General features: G+C 35.3%; 1 protein-coding gene across 6 annotated transcripts in view; it reads left to right on the top strand.

Annotated features, from left to right (window-relative positions):
- EVI5 (ecotropic viral integration site 5) overlaps positions 1-26,590 on the top strand; it is a 233,956-nt gene that overhangs the window by 113,209 nt on the left and 94,157 nt on the right. For 5 of the 6 annotated variants that reach the window (XM_063103863.1, XM_063103862.1, XM_063103860.1 and 2 more), the window contains 5 exons: positions 1,118-1,252; positions 9,980-10,120; positions 11,311-11,469; positions 21,300-21,446; positions 25,774-25,869. In XM_063103863.1, the coding sequence (XP_062959933.1) occupies positions 1,118-1,252; positions 9,980-10,120; positions 11,311-11,469; positions 21,300-21,446; positions 25,774-25,869 (678 nt within the window). The remainder of the gene's footprint in view (positions 1-1,117; positions 1,253-9,979; positions 10,121-11,310; positions 11,470-21,299; positions 21,447-25,773; positions 25,870-26,590) is intronic. The other variant, XM_063103859.1, reaches the window with a different exon arrangement.

Genomic DNA, 26,590 nt, shown 5'->3' with positions numbered 1-26,590 from the left:
AAGAACCATTCTTTATTTATGCTGATTTCAGTAGGAGATTGTTCTCTATGATTCTATTTTGAAATTTTTAGTTGCCACCTTTTCTTTACTACATGAGTTAAGTGTAAAGTAATAGACAATTTATTTTAGGACGTCTTTTATAAAGATGAATTAGGTATCTTTTTTGCTTTTGTACAAAAGTTTTTGTATGGGAACTGACTTAAAAAAGATTTCTTAAGTGGCTACATTGGTATTCACATTATAGAGTAGGAAAGGAAATGGGAAGGTTTCATGCTTCTGTGGTTAATTTCCTTGCACAGCGTCTGCTTTTTCTCTGTTTCCAGAAATCATTTATTTTAAATGCATATCTTTTAAAGACATCTACACTTCTAAAGGCAAATATAATTTTGTTCTGTTGGAATTCAAGATGTTATTTATCATTCTTTTGTCAGTACCTCGTTTTTATTTCCATTTTATTAAAATAGAAATTTCAGTAAATGTGTACTTGTCTTCTGTAGTCTATGACAGTGCTATCCAATAGCCATATAAGGTGAACCATATATGCAATTTAAGTTTTCTAGTAGCCACGTTAAAAGGAGTAAAAGCAGGTAAAATTAATATTTTTTGTTTTCCTCAAAATATTCAAAATATTATGTTAACATGTAATCAGTACAAAAATCATTGAGATGTTTTACTTTTTTATTTCATATTAAGTCATCGAAATCCAGTTTGTATTTTATACTTACAGCCTCTTTCAATCTGAATTAGCTACATTTCTAGTGCTCAGTAGCCACATGTGGCTAATTGCTCCTCATTGTACAGTGCAGGTCTGGAGAGTCAGAACAAATTCTTAGTATCTGAATGGATGGACAGATAAAAGGAGAGATTTATTGTATATGAATTGGATTTGGCCAGTGTAATAACTAGTTGCCGAAAGTTGTAGTTGTCTTTATAGATATCAAAACTGGGCATTTTTACTCATTTGAAAGTTAATTGGAGGAAATATGCTGGGAATATTGGGTAGGTGCAACTTTTACGTAGTTGCCCTTAATATCTGTATTATGTAATTGTGTTATTTTTACTGTGTATACATGTTTATACTTCCATGAGATTTCAGTATATGTCTAATAACCTTTAGCATAAATGCAGTTCCAACTACAACGAAGATTTTGTGCTACAGCTAGAGAAGGAATTGGTCCAAGCCCGACTGAGTGAAGCTGAGTCTCAGTGCGCCCTAAAGGAGATGCAAGATAAACTTCTGGATATAGAGAAGGTAAGAAACTACATAAATGCTGTCACTCCCAAATTAGAGGGAAGATATCATAGATATTTAAGTACAAGTGTACTTTAAAAAATTTGTGGAAAAATAAAATTAAAAGAAAATACAAATCTTCCCATGAACATTTTTTAAAAAAAATTGAAACATATTGATTGTACATATTTATGGGGTATAGAGTTATATTTCATTACACGTATACACTGTGTATTTATCTGTTCAGGGTAATCAGCTTATTCATCTTTGCAAAACTTAATCATTTCTTTGTGGTATACACATTTGATCTCCTCTCTTCAAGTCATTTGGTTACATGCAGTAAATCATTATTGATTGTAGATTTCTGGGTTGATTTTGCACCAGTAGGGCTTATTTTTCCTCTCTCTCCATGCTTTTGTGTCCATTGACTAGTCTCTCACTATCTCTCCTTCCCCCTCACCTTTCTTACCTCTAGTAACCACAGTTCTTCTTTCTCCTTTTCACAGTTTAGTTTATTATTATTATTGTTATTTATTTGATTTTTTGTTTGTTTTGTTTTGTTCTCTTTTTTTTAGCTCCCACATCTGAGAGAAAACGTGGTATTTCTCTTTCTGTTCCTGGCTTATTTCACTTAACATAATTTTCTCCAAGCTCATCTGTGTTGCTATGAATGGCAGAATTTCACCCTTTTTTCTGGCTGAATAGTATTCCATTGTGTATATGTACCACATTTTCCTTATTGAGTAATCTGTCAGTGGACATTTAGGTGGGCTCCATATCTTGGCTGTTGTGAAGAGAGCTGCAATAAACATGTGGTCAGGTATCCCTTTGACATGATGCTTTCCATTGCTTTGGGTAGATACATAGTGGCAGGGTCATATGCTGGGCCATATGGTAGTTCTATCTGTAGTTGTTTGAGAAACCTCCCTACTGTTTTGCATAATGGCTATACTAATTTACAGTCCTACCTACAATGTATAAGGGTTCCCCTTTCTCTGCATACTCACCAGCATTTGTTATTTTCTGTCTTTTTATAGCCAGTCTACCTGGGATGAGATGGTATCTCAGTATGGTTTTGATCTGCATTTCCTTGTTGTTTAGTGATGGTGAGAATTTTTCAAATAACCATTGGCTATTTGTATGTCTTCTTTTGAGAAATGTCTATAGAGCTCCTTTGCCCATTTTTTAATTGGGGTACTTGTTTTTTTTACTGTTGAGTTCTTTGGGTTCCTTGTATATTCTGGATATTAGCTCCTTGTCAGATGCTAGTTCACAAATGTTTTCTCCCATTCTGTAGATTATCTCTTCGCTCTGTTGATTGTTTCCTTTGCTGTGCAGAAACCTTTTAGTTTGATAAAATTCCATTTGTTTATTTTTAGTTTGATTGCCCATGCTTTTGGGGTCTTATTCATAAAATCATTGCTTAGTACTGTGTCTTGGAGTGTTTCCTCTGTGTTTTCTTCTAGAGGTTTTATAGTTTCAGGTCTTATATTTAATTCTTTAATCCATTTTGAGTTGATTTTGGTATACAGTGAGAGATAGAGGTCTAGTGTCCCAGCACCATTTATTGACAAAGCTGTCCTTTCCACAGTGTATGTTTTTAGCACCTTTATCCAAGATCAATTGGCTTAAGCATGTGTGTTTATTTCTGGGCTTTCTATTCTGTTCCATTGGTCCTAGTGTCTGTTTTTATGCCAGTACCAGATTGTTTTGGTTACTGTAACTTTGTAGTATAATTTGAAGTCAGGTAGTTTAATGCCTCCCACTTTTCTCTTTTTGCTCAGGATTGCTTTGGCTATTTGAGATCTTTTATTGTTCCATATGATGTTAGGATTGCTTTTTCTATTTTTGTGAAGAATGTCATTGGTAGTTTGATAGGGATCAGGTTAAATCTGTAGATTGCTTTGGGTAGTATGGACATTAATTCTACAATTCATGAGCATGGAATATCTTTTCATTTTTTTGTGTTCTCTTTGTTTCGTCAGTGTTTTGTAGTTTTCATTGTAGAGATCTTTCACCTCCTTTGTTAGATTTATTCCTAAGTATTTTATTTTTTGGTAGCTATTGTAAATGGGATTGCTTTCTTGATTTCTTTTTCTGCTAGTTTGTTGTTAGTGTATAGAAACACAATTGATTTTTGTATACTGATTTTACATCCTATAACTTTACTGAATTTGTTTATCAGCCCTAAGAGTTTTTTGGTTGAGTCTTTTCCTATATATAAGATTATGTCATCTGCAAACAGGGACAATTTGACTTCCTCTTTTTCAATTTGGATGCCCTTTATTCCTTTCTCTTGTCTAATTGCTCTGGCTAGTACTTCCAGTACTTTGTTAAACAGGAGTGTTGAGAGTGGGCATCCTTGTCTTGTTCCTGTTCTTAGAGGAAAAGCTTTCAACTTTTTCCCATTCAGGATGATGTTAGCTGTGGGTTTGCCATATATAGCTTTTATTGTATTGAGATATTTTCCTTCTATACCCAATTTGTTGAGAGTTTTTATCATAAAGGGGTTGAATTTTATCAAATGCTTTTTCTGCATCTATTGAGATGATCATTCTGGTTTTTATCTTTCATTTTGTTGATGTGGTATATCACATCCAATGTATTATTTTACATATGTTGAACTATCCTTGCATCCCTGCCTTGAATCCCACTTGATCATGATGTATAATGTTGGATTCTGTTTGCTAGTAATTTGTTGAGAATTTTTGTGTCTAAGTTCATCAAGGATATTAGCTTATAGTTTTTTTTTCCTGTTGTGTCTTTGTTTGGTTTTGGTATCAGGGTATCATAGAATGCTTTGATTTTTCAGAATACTTTGAGAAGAATGGGCATTAAATCTTCTTTCAACATTTGGTAGAATCAGCAGTGAAGCCATCCAGTCCTGGGCTTTTCTTTGTTGGGACACTGTTGACTACTGATTTAATCTTGTTACTTGTTATTGGTCTGTTCAAGTTTTCCATGTTTTCTTGGTTCAGTCTTGGTAGGGTGTATAAGTCCAGAAATTTACCCATTTCCTCTAGATTTTCAAGTTTGTTGGCATTTAGTTGTTTATAATAGTCTCTAATGAGTCTTTGTATTTCTGTGGAATCAGTTGTAATGTCTCCTTTTTCAGCTCTGATTTTTGATATTTGGGTCTTTTCTTGGTTAGTCTAGCTAATGGTTTGTCTTTTTTGTTTATCTTCTCAAGAAACCAACTTTTTGTTTTATTGATCTTTTGTATCATTTTTGGGGTCTCTATTTCATTTAGTTCTCTGATCTTTATTATTTCTTTCTGTCTGCTAATTTGGGGGTTGAATTGTTCTTGCTTTCTTGATGTGTAACATTAGGTTGTTTATTTGGGATCTTTAAGTTTTTTTGATGTAAGCACTTATTGCAGTAATCTTCCCTCTTAGTACTGCTTTTGCAATATCTCATAGGTTTTGATAAGTTGTACTTGTATTTTCATTTGTTTCAAGGAATTTTTTTATTCCTTGCTTTATTCTTTGACCCATTGGTCATTCAGGAGCATGTTGTTTAATTTCTGTGTATTTGTGTATTTTCCAAAGTTTTGTTCATTGTTAATTTCTAGTTTTATTTCATTGTGGTCTGAAGAGATACTTTAGGATTTCAGTCTTTTTAAATTTGTTGAGAATTGATTTGTGGCCTAACATGTGGTCTGTCCTGGAGAATGATCCGTGTGCTGATGAGAATATAGATTCTGCAGTTGATGGATGAAATGTTTTGTATATGTCTGTCAAGTCATACGCAGACATATACAGAAAGACCCATATATTGGGGCCTATCTCTCCCTTTAGATCCAGTAACATTTGCTTTATATATCTGGGTGCTCTGATGTTGGGTGCATATATATTTTTGATTATTATATCTTCTTGCTGCATTGATATTTTTATCATTATATAATGTCATTCATTATCTCTTTTTATAGTTCTTGGTTTGAAGTCTATTTTATCTGATATAAGTATGGCAATTCCTGCTCATTTTTGGTTTGCATATTCATGGAATATCTTTTTCTATCCCTTCACTATTAGTCTATGTGTATCTTTATTGGTGAAATGGGTTTCTTGGAGGCAGCATATAGTTGGGTCTAGTTTTTTAATCCATTTGGCTAGTCTATATCTTTCAAGTGAGAAATATAATCCATCTACATTCAGGGTTGTTGTTGAAAGATACTGCCTTATTCCTGCCATTTTATTAATTTTTTATGGTTTTATATTTCTATTGTTCCTTTCTTTCCTTTTTATTGTTTGTCTTTGTTGTTTGGTGTTTCTTTGTAGTGATAAGGTACATTTTCTTTCTCTTTGTCATTTGTGTATCTGCTCTACTAGTGGTTTTTATTCTTTCTCATGTATCTGTGATGATAGTTATTGCTCTTTTGATTCCAGATGTTATTGCTCTTTTGAATCATCCCTTGAAGATTTCTCATGGTAGTGAATTCCCACAGTTTTTTTTTTTTTTTAATCTGGGAAAAATAATATTTCTCCTTCATTTCTGAAGGATAGCTTTGCTGGGTATAATATTCTTGGCTGGCAGTTTTTTTCTTTTAGCACTTTGAATATATCATCCCACTCTCTTCTGGTCTGTAAGGTTTCTGTTGAGAATCCTGCTGTTAGTCTGGTGGGGAAACCCTTAGTGCCTTGATACTTTTCTCTTGATGTTTTTAGAATTCTTTCTTTGTCTTTGACTTTTGACAATTTTACTATAATGTGTCTCAGGGAGGACCTTTTTGAGTAGAATCTGTTTGGCAATGTTTGAGCTTCTTGGATCTGGGAGATCATATCTCTCCCAATACTTGGGACATTTTCATCTATTATTTCATTAAATAGGCTTTTAATGCCTTTTCCTTTTTCTTCTTTTTCCAGTACACCCATAATACAGATGTTTCTATGCTTAAGGTTGTTCGATATATCTTGTAGGCTTTCTTTATTTTTTAAAATTCTTTTTTTTTTTTTTTAAATTTAGCTGGGTTAATTTAAAAAGCCTGTCTTCCAGTTCAGAAATTCCTTCTTCTGCTTGTTCTAGCTTGTTGGTTAAGCTCTGCTGTGTGTGTATTGTTGAATGAATTCTTCAGGTCCAGGATTTGTTTGGTTCATTTTTATGGTTTTCCTGGATTATTATTATTTTTTATTTCATTGTAATTTCTATTTATTTTTTCTTGCATCATGTTGAGTTTTCTTAAGATCGCTGTTGGTGATTCCTCTTCAAGCATTTCCCCCATTTCCTGTGTTTTGGGGTCTGGTATTGGAGAATTATTTTCTTCTTTTGGTGGTGTCATGTTTCCCTGTTTTCTCATACTTTTCATATCTCTGCATTGATGCCTGGACATCTGGTGGTGTAGTTGCTTCTTTTAATTTTTGGAGTAGTTTTTGAAGGGAGAATCTCTTACCTGTAGAAGTGTTCTATATTGATAGTCAAGTTGGGTGTCATAGGTTTGGTTCTCGGTGAGTACTGTAGTAGGTGACAGCTTGCTCCCTGCACCCTCTCTGCTGGGTCTGGCAGGACTTCTTGCTCTTGGGGAGGGAGGGTATGGATCCAGGTGGCCTGCATACCCACTGCACACTCTCTACTGGTGCACACAGGCTAGCTGGGTCAGACAGGACTCTGAGCTCCCCAAAAAGGTAGGCATAGACACAGGTGGCCCGCACACCTCCTGCATGCTCTCCACTGGGGTGGGTGGACCTGTTGTATCAGGTGGGATGCTGAGCTCCTGGGGAAAGGGAAGGTGGGCATAAATCTAGGTGGACCTTATACTCCCTGCATGTTCTCTGCTGGTGTGGGCAAGCCTGCTGGATCAGGTAGGAATGGATCCGAGACAACTGATGCACTCCCTGCTCGCTCTTCACTGTGGGGATGGGGTTGCTGGGTCGGACAGGGCTCTGAGCTCCCTAGAAGAAGGTGGGAGTGGATCCTCGTGGCTGGCACCTTCTCCCTATGCTCTCTGCCGGAATGGGTGAACCTGATGGGTCTGTGGGACTCTGACTTCCCCTGGCTCTTATCCCAAAATGTTGACATCCAGTGGCAGTCTGGGACCACAGGGGCTGCAAGGACTCAGTGTGTACTTTCCTTCTGGAAAAATGCAGTCATGTGGGCTCCTAGCAGCTCCTCACACTGGGCTCACTGTCCACAAGGGCTGTACAGTTACTTTGCAGCCTGATTTGCAGGCATCCATGTTCTCATTGAGAGTTCCTCCTTAATCTTCTGCCCAGGTCCTCTTTCTCCTTCTGATCTCTGATTCTTTCTCTTCTCCCATGAACTTTTTGAAGTACCCTTGTACTTACTGAGCAATTAAATTGGAGATGGTGTTTGTACACTGTAGAGATCTTACATATTAGTTACTAAGAGAGGAAAGGAAAAAAATTTTTAAGATTGCACATTATTCTTCGTGGCTCCCATACTCCTCAAGTGCCCATATTTAAGGACAAAAATGCTGATTAGAGGCCTTTTAGAAGAAAGCAACCATGATAATTTTCATAGGGAGAATATTTAAATGTTGCAGGAGAGAAACTTAGGGAACAGAAATTAACTGTTATATTCAAACATTGTAATATCCAATATCATTTAGAAGAGATAGAATAGGACTAATACATAGACATTTCAGGGAAAATTTCATCTGAGTCTAATTGTTAGAATTGTCCAAGCTAGAAAAGGTCACTTCAGGATATAATATAGGAAGTTTCCCTTAGTCTGAGGTGTACTTACAGAAGGTTAACTTACTCTTTTGAAGGATATGAAAGAACATCAAGGATTTAAAAAGTAGTGGAAATAGAAAAACTTTTAGGTTTCTTATAACTATCATAATTGAGAGTCTGTCTGTGTTCTAGATCACAAATTCTGAATCTCTCTTCTCCCCTCCATGAAATTATTGACAGCCTGGGCTTTTTGTTGAGTTTGTTCCTTTTTATCCCTAGGTAATATCTAGCTAGTGAATCAAAAAGTCTCAGGTAATGGATATAACAGTCTCAGTTGTTCTTAACTATTTTCTTAATGAAATGTTATAGGTATAGTGAGAATCAGTAGTGGAATAATTTTGGTACAAATATGCTTGCTATTTTTATATTATTTTTGGAAATTTTATTCTCTGATTTGTTGAGAGAGAAAGCCAGCAAAAATGCTGAAAGAAATGCGTAACAGAATATTTGGTCTCTAACTTAGGAGTATTATGGGCTCTGTGATTTAGTTAAGAATCTGGGTTTTACAGTTAGAAAGATTTTGAATATTTGGTAGAAAGAAGTGTACTTGGGTCTGGTTTAAAAATGGATTTCTTAAGCAACTGTGTTAGTATATATGTTATAGAGTAGAAGGGACATGGGAAGGTTGCATGCTTCCTATTGTTTATTTCTTTGTGCAGCATCCTCTTTTTCTTTGTCTCTGACAATCTTTTTAATATACATGCAGTAAATTTCTGCTTTCTGTTCAGAAAATATTTATAGTTCACCATAAGAATGTGTAATTGATGAGAATAATTTTGTTCCATCATCCCTGTGGACTGAAATCTTCATGCCTACAATGTACTATTTTAGAGATAGAAAATTTCATAGAAGCAGGCCTTGAAATGTCAGTAGTACCTCAGTTTACTGAGGGAGCTTTTGTTAGGGACTGATTTTGTATCTCTTGATAACTCTCTAGAGCAGTTCAGTATGGCTACCCTATATCCTATGTAAGTCTTTTAGTATGGTAGCAGATTGACCTAAATCTTGTATCCATAATGCAAATGTTTAGATTACCTTGGTATTTATTGATTTATTGACTGTTGATGTAAATAGTGACTGATACACTTGACACCTCTTCCTAAAATGACATGCTGAGGAAATTACCACAGAAACAGGTTTTGGAATATTTCTGTTCTGCAAATCTTTAAAATGTAAATGATGTTCATGTTTTATTTTGAGTTCTAATCAGAGGTTAGTAAGTTTGTTGCCATATTGAAAAATATTTTTAATTCTGTTGCTCCATAACTCTGATTAGTATTTTATTAACAAAACAGAGTTAGACTTTCTGTGTTCTCAAAATTAAAAATAATTACCTTAATACATTGCTGGTGGAAACGTAAAGTGGCGCAGCCGCTTTGGAAAAGTTTGGCAGTTTCTTAAAAGTTAAATGTAGAATAATTATCTTCTGAGGCAGCAATTCTACTCCTAAGTATATATTTAAGAGAATTGAAAGCATAGTTCCACACAAAAGCTTTTACACAAATGTTCATAGCATTATTCATAAAAAAGTGGAAACAACCTAAATTTCTGTTAACTGATGAATGGATTAAAAAAATGTGTTATGTCTATACAAAGGAATATTATTTGGCAATGAAAAGGAATGAACCTTGAAAACACTGTGCTAAGTGAAATAAGCTAGTCACAAAAAGCCACGTATTGTTTGATTCCATTTATGTGAAATGTCTGGAATAAGCAAATCCATAGAGAGAGGAAGTAGATTAGTGGTTGCCATGGGCTGGGGGAATGGGAAATATAGAATGACTGCTTAATAGATATAGAGTTTTGGGGGGGGTGGAGGGGTGATATAAATATTCTGATATTAGATCATGGGAATGGTTAAACAACCCTGTGAATATTCTAAAAAGCACTGACTTGTATACTTTAAAAGGGTGAGTTTTATGATTTGTGAATTATATTTCAATAAAGCTGTATAAAATTAAGTACAATTATGTATGAGACAAAATAGCTCTTATGTGTGCTATATTTTATTTTATTCCTTAAATTTAACAATCCCAAATTAAATTTTCTGTTGCTTTAGAGGAACAACTCCCTTCCTGATGAGAATAACATCGCAAGTCTTCAGGAAGAACTAATTGCTGTGAAACTGAGAGAAGCAGAAGCTATTATGGGTTTGAAGGAACTTAGACAGCAAGTCAAGGATTTAGAGGAACACTGGCAGGTATATCGATATATTTTATGTGCTTTATAAAAAAGTATAAAACCCCAATATCCAATTTGTGAGAGTTTGAGGTAGCTGATGAGTAGGAGATGAATTTAAACTGATAAAGACCCTGCTTATGTCAAAATTTAGAGCATTTATAAATTTGAGAGTAAGTTTAAGCTTTCTCCCTTCCTAATTCTTATAATGAAATAAAAGATAAGATAGAAATCAAGTCATATTTTTGTTGTTGCACCACTGTGCTTATATAACTTTTCCTAAAAAACTGTAAGAAAATGTTTCTTTTATATAGTATATTTTTTTTTCTTATGTTAATATTAAGTTCATTGTTGATCAGTGTGAAACATCAGAATGGTGACTCCAATATAAATTTGTCTATAAATTTGTAACTTCTTTTAAAAATTAGTTATCTCACAAAATAAATGACCTTAAGCTAGTTGTATGCCCACAAATGTATTCATGTATTAGGAAAACTAATGATTAGGAACAAAGTACAATGATCTTTAAGACAGAAGAGAGAGAGGAAGAAAAAAAAAAACAACACTACACATAGTTTCAGAATAGTGATCTTGGTTTGAACTGAGGGAAGGAAGGGACATCTAGCGAGGACTCGAATAAGTCCTTGACATTGCCCTGGCTGCTGCTGCTGCTTTTTTTTTTTTTTTTACTTAGATGTATTTTACAGAAGTATCAGGCTACAATAAACTGGAAATTTAAAAACAAACAAAACAAAACTGGTCCTTCACCACAGATATTTTGAGAAACACTGCCCTTAACTTCCAATATTGATTCCTTAATGAATGACCCCATTTTTTTTTTTGCTTTCTTGGGATTTCATTGACAATAATGTGAAAAATCTCTCATAAAAAAATTAGAGTGAAAATTATATTCTTTACAAAAATTAATCCACAGTATATAGAAAAAAAGTTTTGAACTGTATCTGATTTTATATCGCAGATGTGCCACTTACTGGCTGTATGACCCTCCTGAAGTTACTTAATCACAATGTCCAGTTTTTTAAATGTAAAATGAAGATAATAGTGCCTACCTTTTAAGATTTTCTGGGGGTGAAATAAAATAATGTGTGGAATGTGCTTACTGTAGTACCCAGTCTGAAATAAGGGTTCAGTAAAATTAGCTCTTATTTTGATACTGAGAGTATTTGTTGCAATATAATTTTTATGCTTTAGCGCCACTTAGCTCGTACTACTGGGAGATGGAAAGATCCAGCTAAGAAAAATACTGTGAATGAATTACAAGATGAGTTGATGACCATTCGACTTAGAGAAGCTGAAACACAGGCAGAAATAAGAGAAATAAAGCAAAGGATGATGGAAATGGAAACACAGGTATGATGGGAAAGTCAAATAGCTTTAAAAAGTATCATTAGCAGATCAAAGGTTTATGCACAGATTGTATCATCCCAAAATAGAGGTAAGAGGTGATGATATTAAACTGTGTAGACTGCCAATTTTCTAGCCCAGAGGAAGAGGGCTAAAAATTGTTTTCTTTGATTTTGGAGATTTAATCTCTTTGACCCATTCAACAAAGTTTAAACAAATCAAACTCCATTTGACTTTATTAGGCAAAACTCAGAGGGTTGCCTTGTTGCATGACTTGAGAGGGAACATTCATGTAGAACAAAATTTCTCAACCTTAACACTTTTAACATTTTGGGCTAGAAAATTCTTTGTTTTGTGGAGCTGGCCTATGCATTGTAGGTTGTTTAGCAGCATCCCTGACCTCTACCCACTAGATGCCAGTAACATCTCTCCCACCCCGGGTTGTAATGACCAAAAATGTCTCCACACATTGTCAAATGTCCCCGAGGGGGGGGGGGGGGGATGGGATTACTGCTAGCTGAGAACTACAGATGTGGAACATAGTGTGAATAATGCTTCCTGAAGTTGTAAAATGTGGTGGCCCTGAGTAGTCAATTCTAAATATTGCCCTTCTTCTCAAGTCTCCCCTTTCTCTAATAAATTCTATCTTAAGTATACTTGACTTAAGATCTGCAGAAGACTTTTTATGAAATCCATTTGCATTGTAAAATCACTTAGTTTTTATGTGGTATGTTTGTATGAATCATATTCCATATACTACTCTGTGAATGTCATTCGGTTTTCAAATTATTTATTCAGTCAGTAGGGGGCATAGTTAACTCATGTATCATTCTGTATTCCAGTGTGCAAAACAGTCATCTCATCTCAAACATGATAACATGAATATGTAATTTCTTTAGAATAAATGTTTTGTTTTATATTGTTCAAAATTATTGTATTTTTTGGTGTAATTAAAAATAACAGGGAAGAGATACTATAAGATTTTGAAGAATACAGATCTAGGTTTAATAATGGGGATTTTTATTTTTATAATAAGATTGTGTTTTAGTAAAGATATTAAAGATACAGACACAGCTTTTAAGCCAGTGTTGAGGATTTATTTCACAGTGGGTGGAGGTGAATGAATTAAATTCAGCAAACATTGTTTTGAGAACTTGTCAAACACAAAGTACTGTCCCGGTCATTAAAGGACTTAGGCTAGAGAAATCAGGCATGCACAGGCTACACAAGGGTACTTCAAAAAGTCTGTGGAAAAATAGAGTTAATACGAATCTTTCCATAAACTTTTTGAAGTACTCTTGTGTTTAATGTAATTCAGAAATCTTGTAAGTAGAGAGTTAGGTAGAAATTGTTATGGAGACTAGGAGGGGAAAAATAATTCCAACTAGGTCATTTTTGGGAAAGGCTTCCTAGGAAATTAGTGTTTTGAACCATGACTGACTAATAAGTGTGAATTTGGATGGATTTCTCTGGAAGGTGATGGTGTGAGGCAGTGGTTCCTAAATGCCAGTACTTGGACTGATGATGACCCATGAAATTTTCTCATTGAAAAATGAGAAAAGGTAAATAAAAACAGTGTGATGTAATGGTGGTGGTATATAGTCATCTAAAGAGTATTGTATCAAACACTCATGTATCCACCATCCAGATTAAGAGATTTGTCTGTATTGATGTGTGTAACGCCAATTTCTTCATTTTAAGGACCTTTAGAAAAGTACATCTAGTAAGCATACCTCAGTTCATTGAGCCACTCTCCTCTTGCTGTGTACGGATATTTTGCTGTTGCAAACAGTGCTGCTCTGAACATTCTTGCATGTGTTTCCTTGTGTATATTTCCAAGAGTTTAAGTACAGGAATTCTTATCTTTTTTGTGCTGTGTACATTGTTGGCAGTCTGGAGTTTATGGACTACTTCTCAAAATAATGGTTTTACTGCATAAAATATACATAGGATTGCAAAGCAAACCAGTTGTATTGAGTTACAGTTGTCAAAATACTAAAACAAATTTGTGGTCTAGAATACATACACAGAGACACACACAACACATTCCCATTGCTGGATTCAGGTTTTAATATTTTAGATTTTTTTGGACATATATTTATAAGTTAAATTGTGCAGTAATTTTCCCATCCTTTTAATTTTAACTTATCTGTGTGTTTATATCTCTCATAAACATCATACAGATGGATGCTTTTTAAAATCCAATCTGATAAATGGTTGTTCAAGTCTATGAATGTAATGAAAACTACTGAGCTGTGTACACTTGAAGTAGGTGAATTTTATGACATGTGAACTATATCTCAGTAAAACTATTTTAAAAATCCATTCCTCGTTTCTTTTAGCTGTCATATTTAGTTCACATTTTGTGATTCTATTTAGATTGATGTCTGACACCTTGCTAAGCTATTTTCTGTTTGCTCCAGGTGTTCATTATGTCTTCCTCTTCTTCTGCCTTCTCTTGAATTTATTGGACATTTATTACGGTTCCATCTTATCTTCACAATTGACTTACATATCATTCCTTTAAAGAAATTTTTTTGGTTGTTTCTCTAGGTTTTATAATGTACATCTTTAATCAGAACTTACCTTCAAATAATAAAGTTTGTTATAAACAAATTATGAATAATAAATGATAAGTATGTACTTCATGTGAAATATAAGGTTCTTACCATAGTATGTTCTCAATTCTTCTCCCCTCCTTTGTGCTATTGTTGCCATACATTTTACTTTTACACATGGTACAAACATAATATGTGCTACTAATTTTTCTAATTTATGTATTTATTTATTCATCCATCCATCCATCCATTTATTTGTTTGTTTGTTTGTTTGACCAGTAAGGGGATTGCAACCCTTGGCACCGTGTGGTCTGCACCACTCTCAGCCAGTGAGCGCACCAGCCATCCCTATATAGGATCCGAACCTGCAGCCTCTGTGCTACCAGTGCCACACTCTCCAGAGTGAGCCACAGGGCTGGCCCCTAATTTTGTTTTAGACAGTTACCTATCATAGAAATTAAAATTTTTCTAATGAAATTTATTTTCCTTTCAGTTATTCCATTTGAGCACTGTTCATTTCTGTGTGTAAATCCATCTTTCTGTCTGGCGTCTTATTCTTTCTGCTTTGAGAACTTTCTTTAACATTTCTTATAGTGCAGGTCTACTGGCAATGGATTCTCTTAGTTTTTGTTTGAGAAAAAGTTTATTTCTCTAATTTTGAAAGATATATTTGCAGGGTGTTAGAATTCTGGATCCACTGTTTCTTCCCCCCCGACCCCCAAAACTTTAAATCAGTCCTTTATCTTCTTGTCAGAAACCATGCAAGCCAGAATTCTGTTGTAATTCTTATTTTTGTTCCTCTCCATGTAATCTTTTCCCCCCCTCTAGCTTCCTTCAAAATTTTCTGTCTTTTGTTTCAGCAGTTTGAATGTGATATACCTAGATGTGTGGGTTTTTGTTTTGTTTTGTTTTTGGCAGCTGGCTAGATAGATTTTTTGCATTTTTTCTGTGAGTTTATTGAATCTGTAGATTGGTGCCTGCTTTGAATTTTAGAAAATTCTTGGTCATTATTTCTTCAAATATTTCTTTTGCCCATACTCTCTTCTTCTGGGGTTCCAATTCCACTTACAGTTAGATTTTTTGATGTTGTCTAACAAGTCTTGGATGCTCTGTTTTCCTCCCCCTCCCCCACATTATTTTTTCTCTTCATGTTTTTAGTTTCTGTTGGCTGAAATATTTCTACTGACATATTAAGTTCATTCTTTCCTTCACTTTGTTGAGTATTCTGATTAGCCACTGAAAGCATTCTTCACATCTGTTACTGTTTTTCATTTCTAGCTTTTCTGTTTGATTCTTATAGTTTTCATTTTTCTGCTGATATTACCTATCTGATCTTATATGTTTTTCACCATTCCCTTAGAGCTTTTAGCATATTAATTGTAGTTATTTTAAATTCCCTGTCAGAAAATTTTAATATCTGTGTCATATGTGGCTACTGCTGTTGGTTGCTTTGTCTCTTGGTAGTGTTTTGCTTTTTCTTGCCTTTTCCTATGCTCTATAATTTTTTGTTGAAAGCTGGATATTTTGTGTAGGACGGTGGACTAAGGTAAATAGTTTTTATGCATAGAAATGGGCACATTTTTCCTCCTGCTACATTTTTAATGTGGGAGACTTGAGTTAATATTGTCTGGAGATGAGCTGTGTTTGAGGTTTATTGTTTCTGTCGTTATCCTCAGTGTACCACAGGCTTCAAATTCCTTTAGCAATACCCTATTTTTAGAGTCAGGGCTGCTTTGCCAGAGGGTTTTTCTCAGTGTCTTTGGGTCTTCCTTTTGCACAACACCTTAGAAGAGGGCCTCTCTCTAGTAGTATTCCACTGTTACTTGTTACAGGGAGCTGGAGGGGCAGAATGTTTCCTGTTGTTCTGATAATTCCCCAGTCTTAGACTGAATTATATCCTTGGATTGGGGTATTTGGCCTTTTAGTGTTTCTGCTTATCCCCAGCTGTAGACCTAGGCCCAAAATATAGTCCTGCCCCTTCCCCCAGTGCAATGGCTTGCACTGGTATCCCAAGGGCAGCTGTGTTTGTTGACCCTGCTCCACATGAATTAAAGCTTTTATTCCCTAGAGGAGACAGGCAAGGTTTAGTGCCCCTCCTGTCGTGGCTGCTATTCCCCTCTCCAAGGTCTGTGCCGTGAGGTCTCTTTCTTAGGATTCTTGCTAATCTTTTTTTGTGTGTGCCTGCTGAGGTATATGAAGAAAAAGTGTTCAAGGGTTTGTGAACTTCCCTAGATCTGCTGCCTGTGGGGCCCTACACACTCTACGTAGCCAACACGGGGCCTCCACAAGTTTGATATTCTAGCTGAATCGTGGCTATATCTGCCCCAGGTGAGAAAGTTCTTAAATCCCCTATCTCTCCTAGGAGGCTCCAGGGTTGAGCTTAGAGTTTGTCTGCCCCCTTTTTTCTTCTTTTTTAGTGGAAAGGGCAGGAGCAGTGCTCCAACTCTCTGCCTCCCCAATCAGAAATCAAAAGTCCTGATTATGATGTATTTGGAATTGTTTATTTTGTACTTTCTATTACTTCCTTTGCCCCCTATTTTTTCTTGTTTCCTGCTTTTTATTGGATTGATTTAGTTTTGTTTTGTTTTGTTTTGTTTTCACTTTCTCTGTACTGGTTTGACTTTAAAAAAAATTTATTAAAAAAAATTTATTGAATCAAAATTGATTTTACATATTTTTGGGGTTCAACATTGAGATATGTTGATCAAATCAATATTACTAGCACATATATTGTTACAAATCATACTTATTCTTTATGCGCCTTCTCCAATCACACCCCATCTCCCTCATTCTCCCTCCTCCCCCTTCTAATTACCCTAGATTTCTTCTCTCCTTCTGAAAAAATAATGGTTACTCTGTTGATTTGTTGCCTAGATGATCCGTCCAATGCTGAGAGGTGTGATCAGGTCCCCCAATGTTATCGTAGAGCAGATGCTTCTTCTGTCACTCTGGAGTGGGCTTTGTGGAGAGAGACATCCTCTTTATCTCTGCTGATGACTTTCCTTGTGTCAGTGCACTCCATGGCTGGAAGATCATCTGCATAGTGGTTTTGGTGTCTAGCCACTATCGCAGCAGCCATGGTTATTGTGGTGGTTGTGGTGTGCAACCCACTGGAGGTGATATCTTTGGCATGCTCCTTGGCGCTGGCAGTGTGCCTGGTTGTTGGGGGGGTCTGGTTCCTGTCTCCATCCCTCGGGTCCCCAGATGGGCCCTGAGGTGCTGGCAGTGTGCCTGGTTGTGGGAGGGGGTCCAGTCCCCTTCTCCATGCCTCAGGTCTGGTTTGACTTTTATAATTCCTTTTATTTCCTATTAGTGTTTATTACCTGAAAAAATTGAAAATGCTTACCTGATTGAGCAAAGTTTAAAGTTGGTACTTATCTCTATGTCCATCCCAGACAGTATAGAAAAGAACTTCATGTGTTCTTCCATCTTACAAGTTATTGTTTTTTTATACCTGAAAATTATTAGACATTCTTATTTTTGTTTTATGGAGTCAGTGCTCATTTGGATTTGTCCACCTGTTTGCCAGTAATTTGCTCTCTTTTCTTTTATTTGACAGTTTCTTTCTGGTTTCAATCTTGAGTTGTAAACTTTGTCACTTCTTAAAATAAATTTACTTTTTTCTCACTTTTATATGATAGTTTTAACTGAGTATACTATTGTAGGATAAAGTTTATTTTTTTAAGCACTACAAATTTTTGCAGGACTTTTTACTGTCCTTCCTTCATGGATACTCTGTTTTCCCCTTGATTTGCTTCCCTTCTTTAACATCCTATGCAGAGTTTTGTTATAATATATCTTTTTCCTTTTTTAAAAAATGTAATCTGCATATTATAATTTTATATACTTATGGGTGCAATCTGATGTTTTGATGCATATATATATGTTGTATAATAATCAGGTTAAGGTAGTTAATGTATCAGTCACCTCATGTATTTATCATTTTCTTTATGGCAAAAACATTCAAAAGCCTCTCCTCTAGCTATTATGTAATATACAAAACCTTACTGAACTGTTAACCGTAGTCACCCTACTAAGCAATAGAACATCCGAACTTATTCCTCCTACCTAATTGAATTTTGTACCTGTTGGCTAGCCTCTCCTTTTCTCCACCCCCGCCCCCAGCTCAGGTAACCATTACTCTCTGCCTCTGTAATATCAACTTTTTTTTTTAGATTTTGTAAATGGGTGAGGTCATATGGTATTTGTCTTTCTGTGCCTGGCTTACTTCACTTAACAAAATAATGCCCTCCAAGTCCATCTTTGTAGCTGCAAATGACAGAATTTCATTCCTTTTATTGGCTGAGTAGTATTCCACTGTGTATATATCCCACATCTTTTTATCCATTCATCTGTCCATTGTTGGACTCTAATGTTGAGTCCATACGTTGGCTGTTGTAAATTGTACTGTAATAAACATGGGAGTGCAGAAATCTCTTCCACATACCAATTTCATTTCCTTTGGGTGTATACCCAGAGTGGGGTTGCTGGATCAAATGGTAGTTCTATTTTTAATTTTTTGAGGAAGCTCTATACTGATTTTCATAATGGCTGTACGAGTATACACTCCCACCAACAGTGTGAAAGTGTTCCCTTTTCTTCATATCCTTGCCAACACTCATTTTCTTTTGTCTTTTTGATAATAGCCATTCTGGTAGGACTGAGGTAGTATCTTGTTGTTTTAAGTTACATTTCCCTGATGATTAGTGATGTTGAGCATTTTTTCATATGCCTGTTGGCCATTTGTATGTCTTCTTTTGAGAAATGTTTATTAGGAACCTTTGCCCATTTCTCAATTGGGTTATTTGGGTTTTTTTTCTGTTGAGTTGTTTAAATTTCTTATATATTCTTGATATTAACCCCTTGTCAGATGTGTAGTTTGCAAATATTTTCTCCCATTCTGCAGGTTGTCTCTTCACTCTGTTAACAGTTTCCTCTGATGTGCAAAAGCTTTTTAGTTTGATGTAATCCCACTTGTCTATTTTTATTTTTATTGCTTATGCTTTTGAAGTTTTATTTTAAAAAATCCTTGCTCAGCTTCATGCCATGGATCATTTCCCCTGTGTTTTCTTTTAGTAATTTCATAGTTTCAGGTTTTACATTTAAATCTTTATTCCATTTTGAGTTGATTTTTGTATATGGTGAGGGAGTAGGGGTCTAGTCTCACTTTTCTGCATGTACATATCCAGTTTCCTCAGCGCTGTGTTATAGTGTATCTTGGTGAGGATTTATTTGTATTTGTCCTGGCTTGGGACTAGTTGTGCTTTCTGAACTGTGGATTTATATCTTTTACTTCAATTGTGAAAAATTCTCAACTGTCTTCGCAGCTTGTGTTGAAGTATGTCCTTCTAAAGTGTAGTAATTTGCTCTGATAGCAGGTAAGATAGTAAAAAGAGGTTATGGAACATTTTGAATAAGTACTAAGAAGTTCACTTAATTTTGTAAACAGACAGTATTTGGTGACTGAAAGTTAGAAAGAAGAGAGTAATAGAGGATAGTCTTAGAAAAATGGCTGTGTTAATCTGTTTTTGTGTTGCTTATAACAGAATACCGGGAACTGGGTAATTTATAAAGAAAAGAGGTTTATTTGGCTTACGATTCTGGGACAGCTGCATCTGACATGGGTCTCAGGCTACTTCTACTCATGGCGGAAAGCAGCAGGCAGCTACAAGCAGATCATGTGGCAAGAGGAAGTAAGAGAGAGAGAGAGAAAAAGAGAGGGGGGAGTGCCAAAGTCCTTAAACAACCAGCTTTCATGGAAATAAAGCAAGAACTCACTCACTGCCCCCACACTCCAGAGAGAGTATTAATCCATTCATGAGGGATCCACCTCCATGACTCAAACAGCTCCCAGCATTTCCACATGAGTTTTAGGGGGACAGTAACATCCAGACTCTATCAATGGCATTCTCCTGTTAGACAGGAAGATAAGTAAAAGTAAAGATGAAGAAACACAGAAGTGGTAGAAAGTTTGGGAGCTTAAATCTATTAGGTGATCCAGATTTTTTCGTTAAAACTGGAGGCAGGGTCATTTTCATAGAGCAAGGTAGAGTAGGTATTATAATAGTAACAACCAAGCATTTGTTAAACATCTGTAAAATGTCAGGCATTGTGTGAGACTCCTTTCGTGAACTTTTGTCATATAATCTTCACAACACAGCTTCGAAAGCCACGTAGTAGTATCTGTGCTTTTACCAGTGCACTGAAATTGGTGGGATTAAATAATTTGGCCAATGTTTAAGACTGTTAAATGAGGAGTTAGATTTTACCTGTCTTTGGTTATGAAAGTGCATAGTCTTTCTTTCAGGCCACTGATAGAATAATTCAAGGCTATGTCAAGCCTGAATGGGAAAACTACCTGATGTTAGTCAGTTCAAGGTCTATCTTTTTTTTAGCATGTTTTATATATAATACAATAAGCAGCTAGCTTATTGAATTCCTGCTATGAATTAGGCCTGTTTTACGTATTATCTTATTCTGAAGACAACCAAGTAAGAACTAGGAAATATTTTTATATGCATTTTTCAAATGAGGATATAGAGAGGCAGGTATATTAGCTAGTTTGCTTAATCACCAAATAGCAAAGCCAGAATTCAAAACTACTTTGTGCTTCTTAAAAAGAGACTGTGCTAGACATTGGGGGAATGTAGACATACATATGACACATTTTGTGATATCAAGGAGTTTATAGTCTAGTAAATGGTAATGGTAACTTTTGATCAGTTTGTGCTTTCTATTGGGAACTGGAAAGAGGAATTAAATTCATTCCTGTATCTACCCACTTTGTATCCCTATTGCCTATTTTAGAAGTGAATACCTTTTGGCCGAGCCCGTGGTGCACTCGGGAGAGTGCGGCGCTGGGAGCGCAGCGATGCTCCCGCCGCGGGTTTGGATCCTATATAGGAATGGCTGGTGCACTCACAGGCTGAGTGCTGGTCACAAAAAAGACAAAAAAAAAAAAAAAAAGAAATGAATACCTTTAAGTTGTGTGCAAACATCTTTATAGTTTACAGATATTTTTTGTATAAATGATATATTAAGCTATACTGAGGGTTTCTAATATGGACCATATATATATCTTTTGATGATTCAATTTTTAAAGAAGTTTAATATCTTATTTTTTTAAGTATTTATTTGTTAAATAATTTTGACCCATAACTAATGACAACATATTTTATAATATTATTGAGGTATAAAATGTGTAGATAAAAATTTGTAAAAATTTTCAGGCCTTTTATAAATATTTCTTATGTGGGTATTTCTATTTCTGATTATTAGAACCAGATCAATAGTAACCATCTTCGAAGAGCAGAACAAGAGGTAATCAGTCTACAGGGGAAGGTGCAGTATCTTTCTGCACAGAACAAAGGACTACTTACTCAATTAAGTGAAGCAAAGCGCAAACAAGCAGAGATTGAATGCAAGGTAAATATGTCAACTAGCTGGTTTATGTTTTGTCAGTGCCTTTTTGGGGGTTTGTCGCATCAAAAGTATATTGTCTTAAGACAAAATAAAATCAAAGCCAGTCTTACTTCCCACGTTTCTTGAACTTAGTTTTGGTGGTGGTTTTTGGACCAGCTTAGTAGCTCATCTTGTTTCTGGGGTAGATTTCAGGCAAGAAACCTCATTTTCAACCACTTCCTTGCTTAACTTAATTTCCTGCATTGGCATTTACTAGTATCTCTTTACAATTTTTCTTTTGACTTTAAAACTGAAGCTTTTAATTATCTCTATCAAAAAGACAGGTAGTTTAAAACCCACTGCCAATATCATCCTGAATGGGGAAAAGCTGAAAGCTTTTCCTTTAAGAACAGGAACTAGACAAGGATGCCCACTCTCACCACTCCTATTCAACAGTGTTGGAAGTACTAGCCAGAGCAATCAGAGAAGAGAAGGAAATAAAGGGCATCCAGATGGGAAAAGATGAAGTCAAACTGTCCCTGTTTGCAGATGACACGATCCTATATATCGAACAGCCTAAAACCTCTACAAAAAAACTGCTGGAATTGATAAATGATTTCAGCACAGTAGCAGGATACAAAATCAACACACAAAAATCAGTAGCATTTCTTTTCTCCAATAGTGAACATGCAGAACGAGAAATCAAGAAAGCCTGCCCATTTACAATAGCCACCAAAAAAATAAAATACTTAGGAATTGAGTTAACCAAGGAGGTGAAAAATCTCTATAATGAGAACTACAAACCACTGCTGAGAGAAATTAGAGAGGATACAAGAAGATGGAAAGATATTCCATGCTCTTGGATTGGAAGAATCAACATAGTGAAAATGTCCATACTACCCAAAGTGATATACAAATTCAATGCAATCCCCATCAAAATTCCAAAGACATTTTTCTCAGAAATGGAAAAAACTATCCAGTCATTTATATGGAACAATAAAAGACCACGCATAGCCAAAGCAATGCTGAGCAAAAAAAATAAAGCTGGAGGCATAACACTACCTGACTTTAAGCTATACTACAAAGCTATAATAACCAAAACAGTATGGTACTGGCATAAAAACAGACACACTGACCAATGGAATAGAATAGAGAATCTAGAAATCAACCCACACACTTACTGCCATCTGATCTTTGACAAAGGCACCAAGCCTATTCACTGGCGAAGGGACTGCCTCTTCAGCAAATGGTGCTGGGATAACTGGATATCCATATGCAGGAGAATGAAACTAGATCCATACCTCTCACCGTATACTAAAATCAACTCAAAATGGATTAAGGATTTAAATATACACCCTGAAACAATAAAACTTCTTAAAGAAAACATAGGAGAAACACTTCAGGAAATAGGACTGGACACAGACTTCATGAATACGACCCCAAAAGCACGAGCAACCAAAGGAAAAATAAACAAATGGGATTATATCAAACTAAAAAGCTTCTGCACAGCAAAAGAAACAATTAACAGAGTTAAAAGACAACCAACAGAGTGGGAGAAAATATTTGCAAAATATACATCTGACAAAGGATTGATATCCAGAATATACAAGGAACTCAAACAACTTTACAAGAAGAAAACAAGCAACCCAATTAAAAAATGGGCAAAAGAGCTAAGTAGGCATTTCTCAAAGGAAGATATACAAATGGCCAACAGACATATGAAAAAATGCTCAACATCACTCAGCATCCGAGAAATGCAAATCATAACCACACTGAGATACCATCTAACCCCAGTTAGGATGGCTAAAATCCAAAAGACTCTGAATGATAAATGCTGGCGAGGTTGCGGAGAAAAAGGAACTCTCATACATTGTTGGTGGGACTGCAAAATGGTGCAGCCTTTATGGAAAATGGTATCGGAGGTTCCTCAAACAACTGCTGATAGATCTGCCATACGACCCAGCTATCCCACTGTTGGGAATATACCCAGAGGAATGGAAATCATCAAGTCGAAGGTATACCTGTTCCCCAATGTTCATCGCAGCACTCTTTACAATAGCCAAGAGTTGGAACCAGCCCAAATGTCCATCATCAGATGAGTGGATACGGAAAATGTGGTACATCTACACAATGGAATACTACTCAGCTATAAAAACGAATGAAATACTGCCATTTGCAACAACATGGATGGACCTCGAGAGAATTATATTAAGTGAAACAAGTCAGGCACAGAAAGAGAAATACCACATGTTCTTACTTATTGGTGGGAGCTAAAAATTAATATAGAAATTCACACACACACACACACACAAAACCGGGGTGGGGGAGAAGATATAACAGCCACAATTACTTGAAGTTGATACAGCAAGCAAACAGAAAGGACATTGCTGGGGGGGAAGGGGGGAGGGAGAAGGGAGGGAGGTTTTGGTGATGGGGAGCAATAATCAGCCACAATGTATATCGACAAAATAAAATTTAAAAAAAAAAAAAAAAAAAAAGACAGGTAGTTTAGAGAGGTTAGGGCTCCTCTGCATTGATTACTGATTAGTAAGCAGTTAGTATTAATAAATGTTTTCTGTATAGAGTAGAGAACAAAAGAAATGTGTATGTACCAGGGAGTTGGGAAAAAAAGGGTACATTACCCATGATTCTTTAATCGCTTTTTCTTTTTTTGTGAAGTGTTTGGATTAAAAAGCAACAAAAGAATTTGAAAGAACATTTTTTTCTTAAAATAAGTTTACAGTATAGCAGTGGTGAGAGAAAGGGGATAGAGAGTGCGATGGAAGGAAGGGGAGGGTGTGTGTGTGTGTGTGTGTGTGTGTGTGTGTGTGTGTGTGTGTGTGTGTGTGTGTGTGTGTGTGTGTGAAATAACTAAAGAGAGGATTGTAGTCTGAGCATTAGAATACATTACTAAAGTCAAGTTATAGGATTTTAAAAATAAACTAGACATCCACCTTTCCATGCTGAGATAGTAGGAATGATATTCTTTAAAGATTATACAGCTTTATTATTCTATTAGAAATAAGACTTTCAATGGCACATATAAAGCTGTAATTCCATCAACTTGTTCTGGTGTCATTAAAAACCAAGAGTGAAGCTTGAGTGGTTTATCAGTGTCATTGAAATCCAGAGATGAAATTACATCCTAATAAATATTCATGGCTGTTGCAATTTATGCTGACAGAAATCTGTAGGCACTACTGAAATTTTTACTAACTTAAGCATAATTCCTTTTGAAGGATATGACTATACTAATTTAAAAATAAATGATGTGAAATGAGGTTATATCAATGCGATTTGTCATACCAATATCTGATTGAGTTTTTATGACGCTGTATTGTCGGTGCTGACTTATCTTTACTAGAAAACTAAATTTAGCCTTTTCTCATTATTGGTATAAGTTTTCCTTAAACATATTTTGATAACATTGTTACTGGATTTAATATTGCTTCTCAAATAGCTTAACACCTACCTGTTAAGCAAAGTGTTCTTTGGAAATATATGGGGAACTTGCTGATGAAGGTAAGTATTTACTCTGAATTTATTGCAGTAATGGGCTCAGATTCAGATTATTAGAGTATTTTAAGAACTGATATGTGAATTTATTTAATTTTTAATTGTTCATTAAAACCTCTATGAAGTATGTTACAGATACTACTCTGATATCTCCCAGTGTTTAAGCTATATATTGATTTATTGAATCTTTTGTAACACTTTTTGCAGATTTTGAGAATGACTGGTGTATTAATGTCACCCTAGCCCTAGTACATTCTGATTAAATGTATGTATTTTAACCTTATGTCAGAACAATTAAGGAACAAATCTTATTTTTTCAGGGAATCCTTTTCTTGATTTGTATAAATCTGATTCATTTTCATTTAGTTTTATATGATTATAGCTTATGATTAATTGATAATCATTAAAGCTTATTTTAAAAGTAAGTAAATGTCAGAATATTGTTTATGATATTAATGCTATTTTCCTTTTACAACTGGATTTGAATATTCTCACTTAAAGATGAAATAGTACAAATCTATGAATCCCAATTTCAAAATTCAGAACACTCTGAAACCCAAAAGTTTTTCACAGATTTTACACAAATTCATTTGGAGGCAAATCTGATTTGGATTGATATAAGACCATTTATAATTTTTATTTATCCCATTTAATGTGGATAATTATACTTTACAACTTCATTGTGCACATTGAATATACTGTTTCATTACGGTTGCTGCCTCAGGCCCTGCTGGATAATACTAATGTATGGTTTGTGCACCTCTTCACTTTTCTAAAATCTAAAAATTCTGAATTTCAAATGCTCCTGGTTTATTGTTTTGTTTTGTGTGCCTAGAACAAAGAAGAAGTGATGGCTGTGAGACTTCGGGAAGCAGATAGCATAGCTGCTCTGGCTGAATTACAACAGCACATTGCTGAGCTTGAAATTCAGGTACCATATGAAAATAGTAGAGTACATATAAAAATAATGTAATAGCTCTCCCTTCCCTCTGCGCCTGAACAGAGACTTATATATTTATATGACTGTGATTCTATTTTTGATACTTATTCATTTTCAGTCCATTTTTTTTTATTGTGGTAGCATACATACAACATAAAACTTACCATTTTAAGGTATATTCTATGGCATTAAGTACCTTCACATTGTTGTGCAACCATCACTGCCATCCATCTCCAGAACTTTTCTGTCTTCCATAACTGGAACTCTCTGCCCATTAAACACTAAATTCCCATTCCCTCCTCCCCCCAGCCTTTGGCAACCATCATTCTACTTTCTGTCTCTTATAAATTTGACCTCTCTAAGAACCTCATATAAGTGGAATCATACAATATTTGTCCTTTGGTGACTGGCTTATTTCACTTAGCATAATGTCCTCAAGGTTCATTCATGTTGTAGCATTTGTCAGAATTTCCTTTCTTTTTAGGGATGAAAAATATTTCATTATATGTATATACTAAGTTTTGTTTATTCTTCCTTCCCTCACTCCCTTCCTTCCTTGATTCCTTCCTTCTTTTCAGTCATGAGTGAGGACATTCAGTATTTCCCTTTTTGTGTGTGGCTTAATTTCACTTAGCATAATTTTCTCCAGGCTCATCTATGCTGCTGCAAATGGCAGAATTTAATTTCTTTTTTTATGGCTGAGTAGTATTCC

The sequence above is a fragment of the Cynocephalus volans genome, chromosome 8 (genome assembly GCF_027409185.1).
Source record: "Cynocephalus volans isolate mCynVol1 chromosome 8, mCynVol1.pri, whole genome shotgun sequence".
Taxonomy (NCBI): domain Eukaryota; kingdom Metazoa; phylum Chordata; class Mammalia; order Dermoptera; family Cynocephalidae; genus Cynocephalus; species Cynocephalus volans.
The sequence above is the reverse complement of the archived record's forward strand: the minus strand, read 5'-3'. Positions and strand labels throughout refer to the sequence as shown.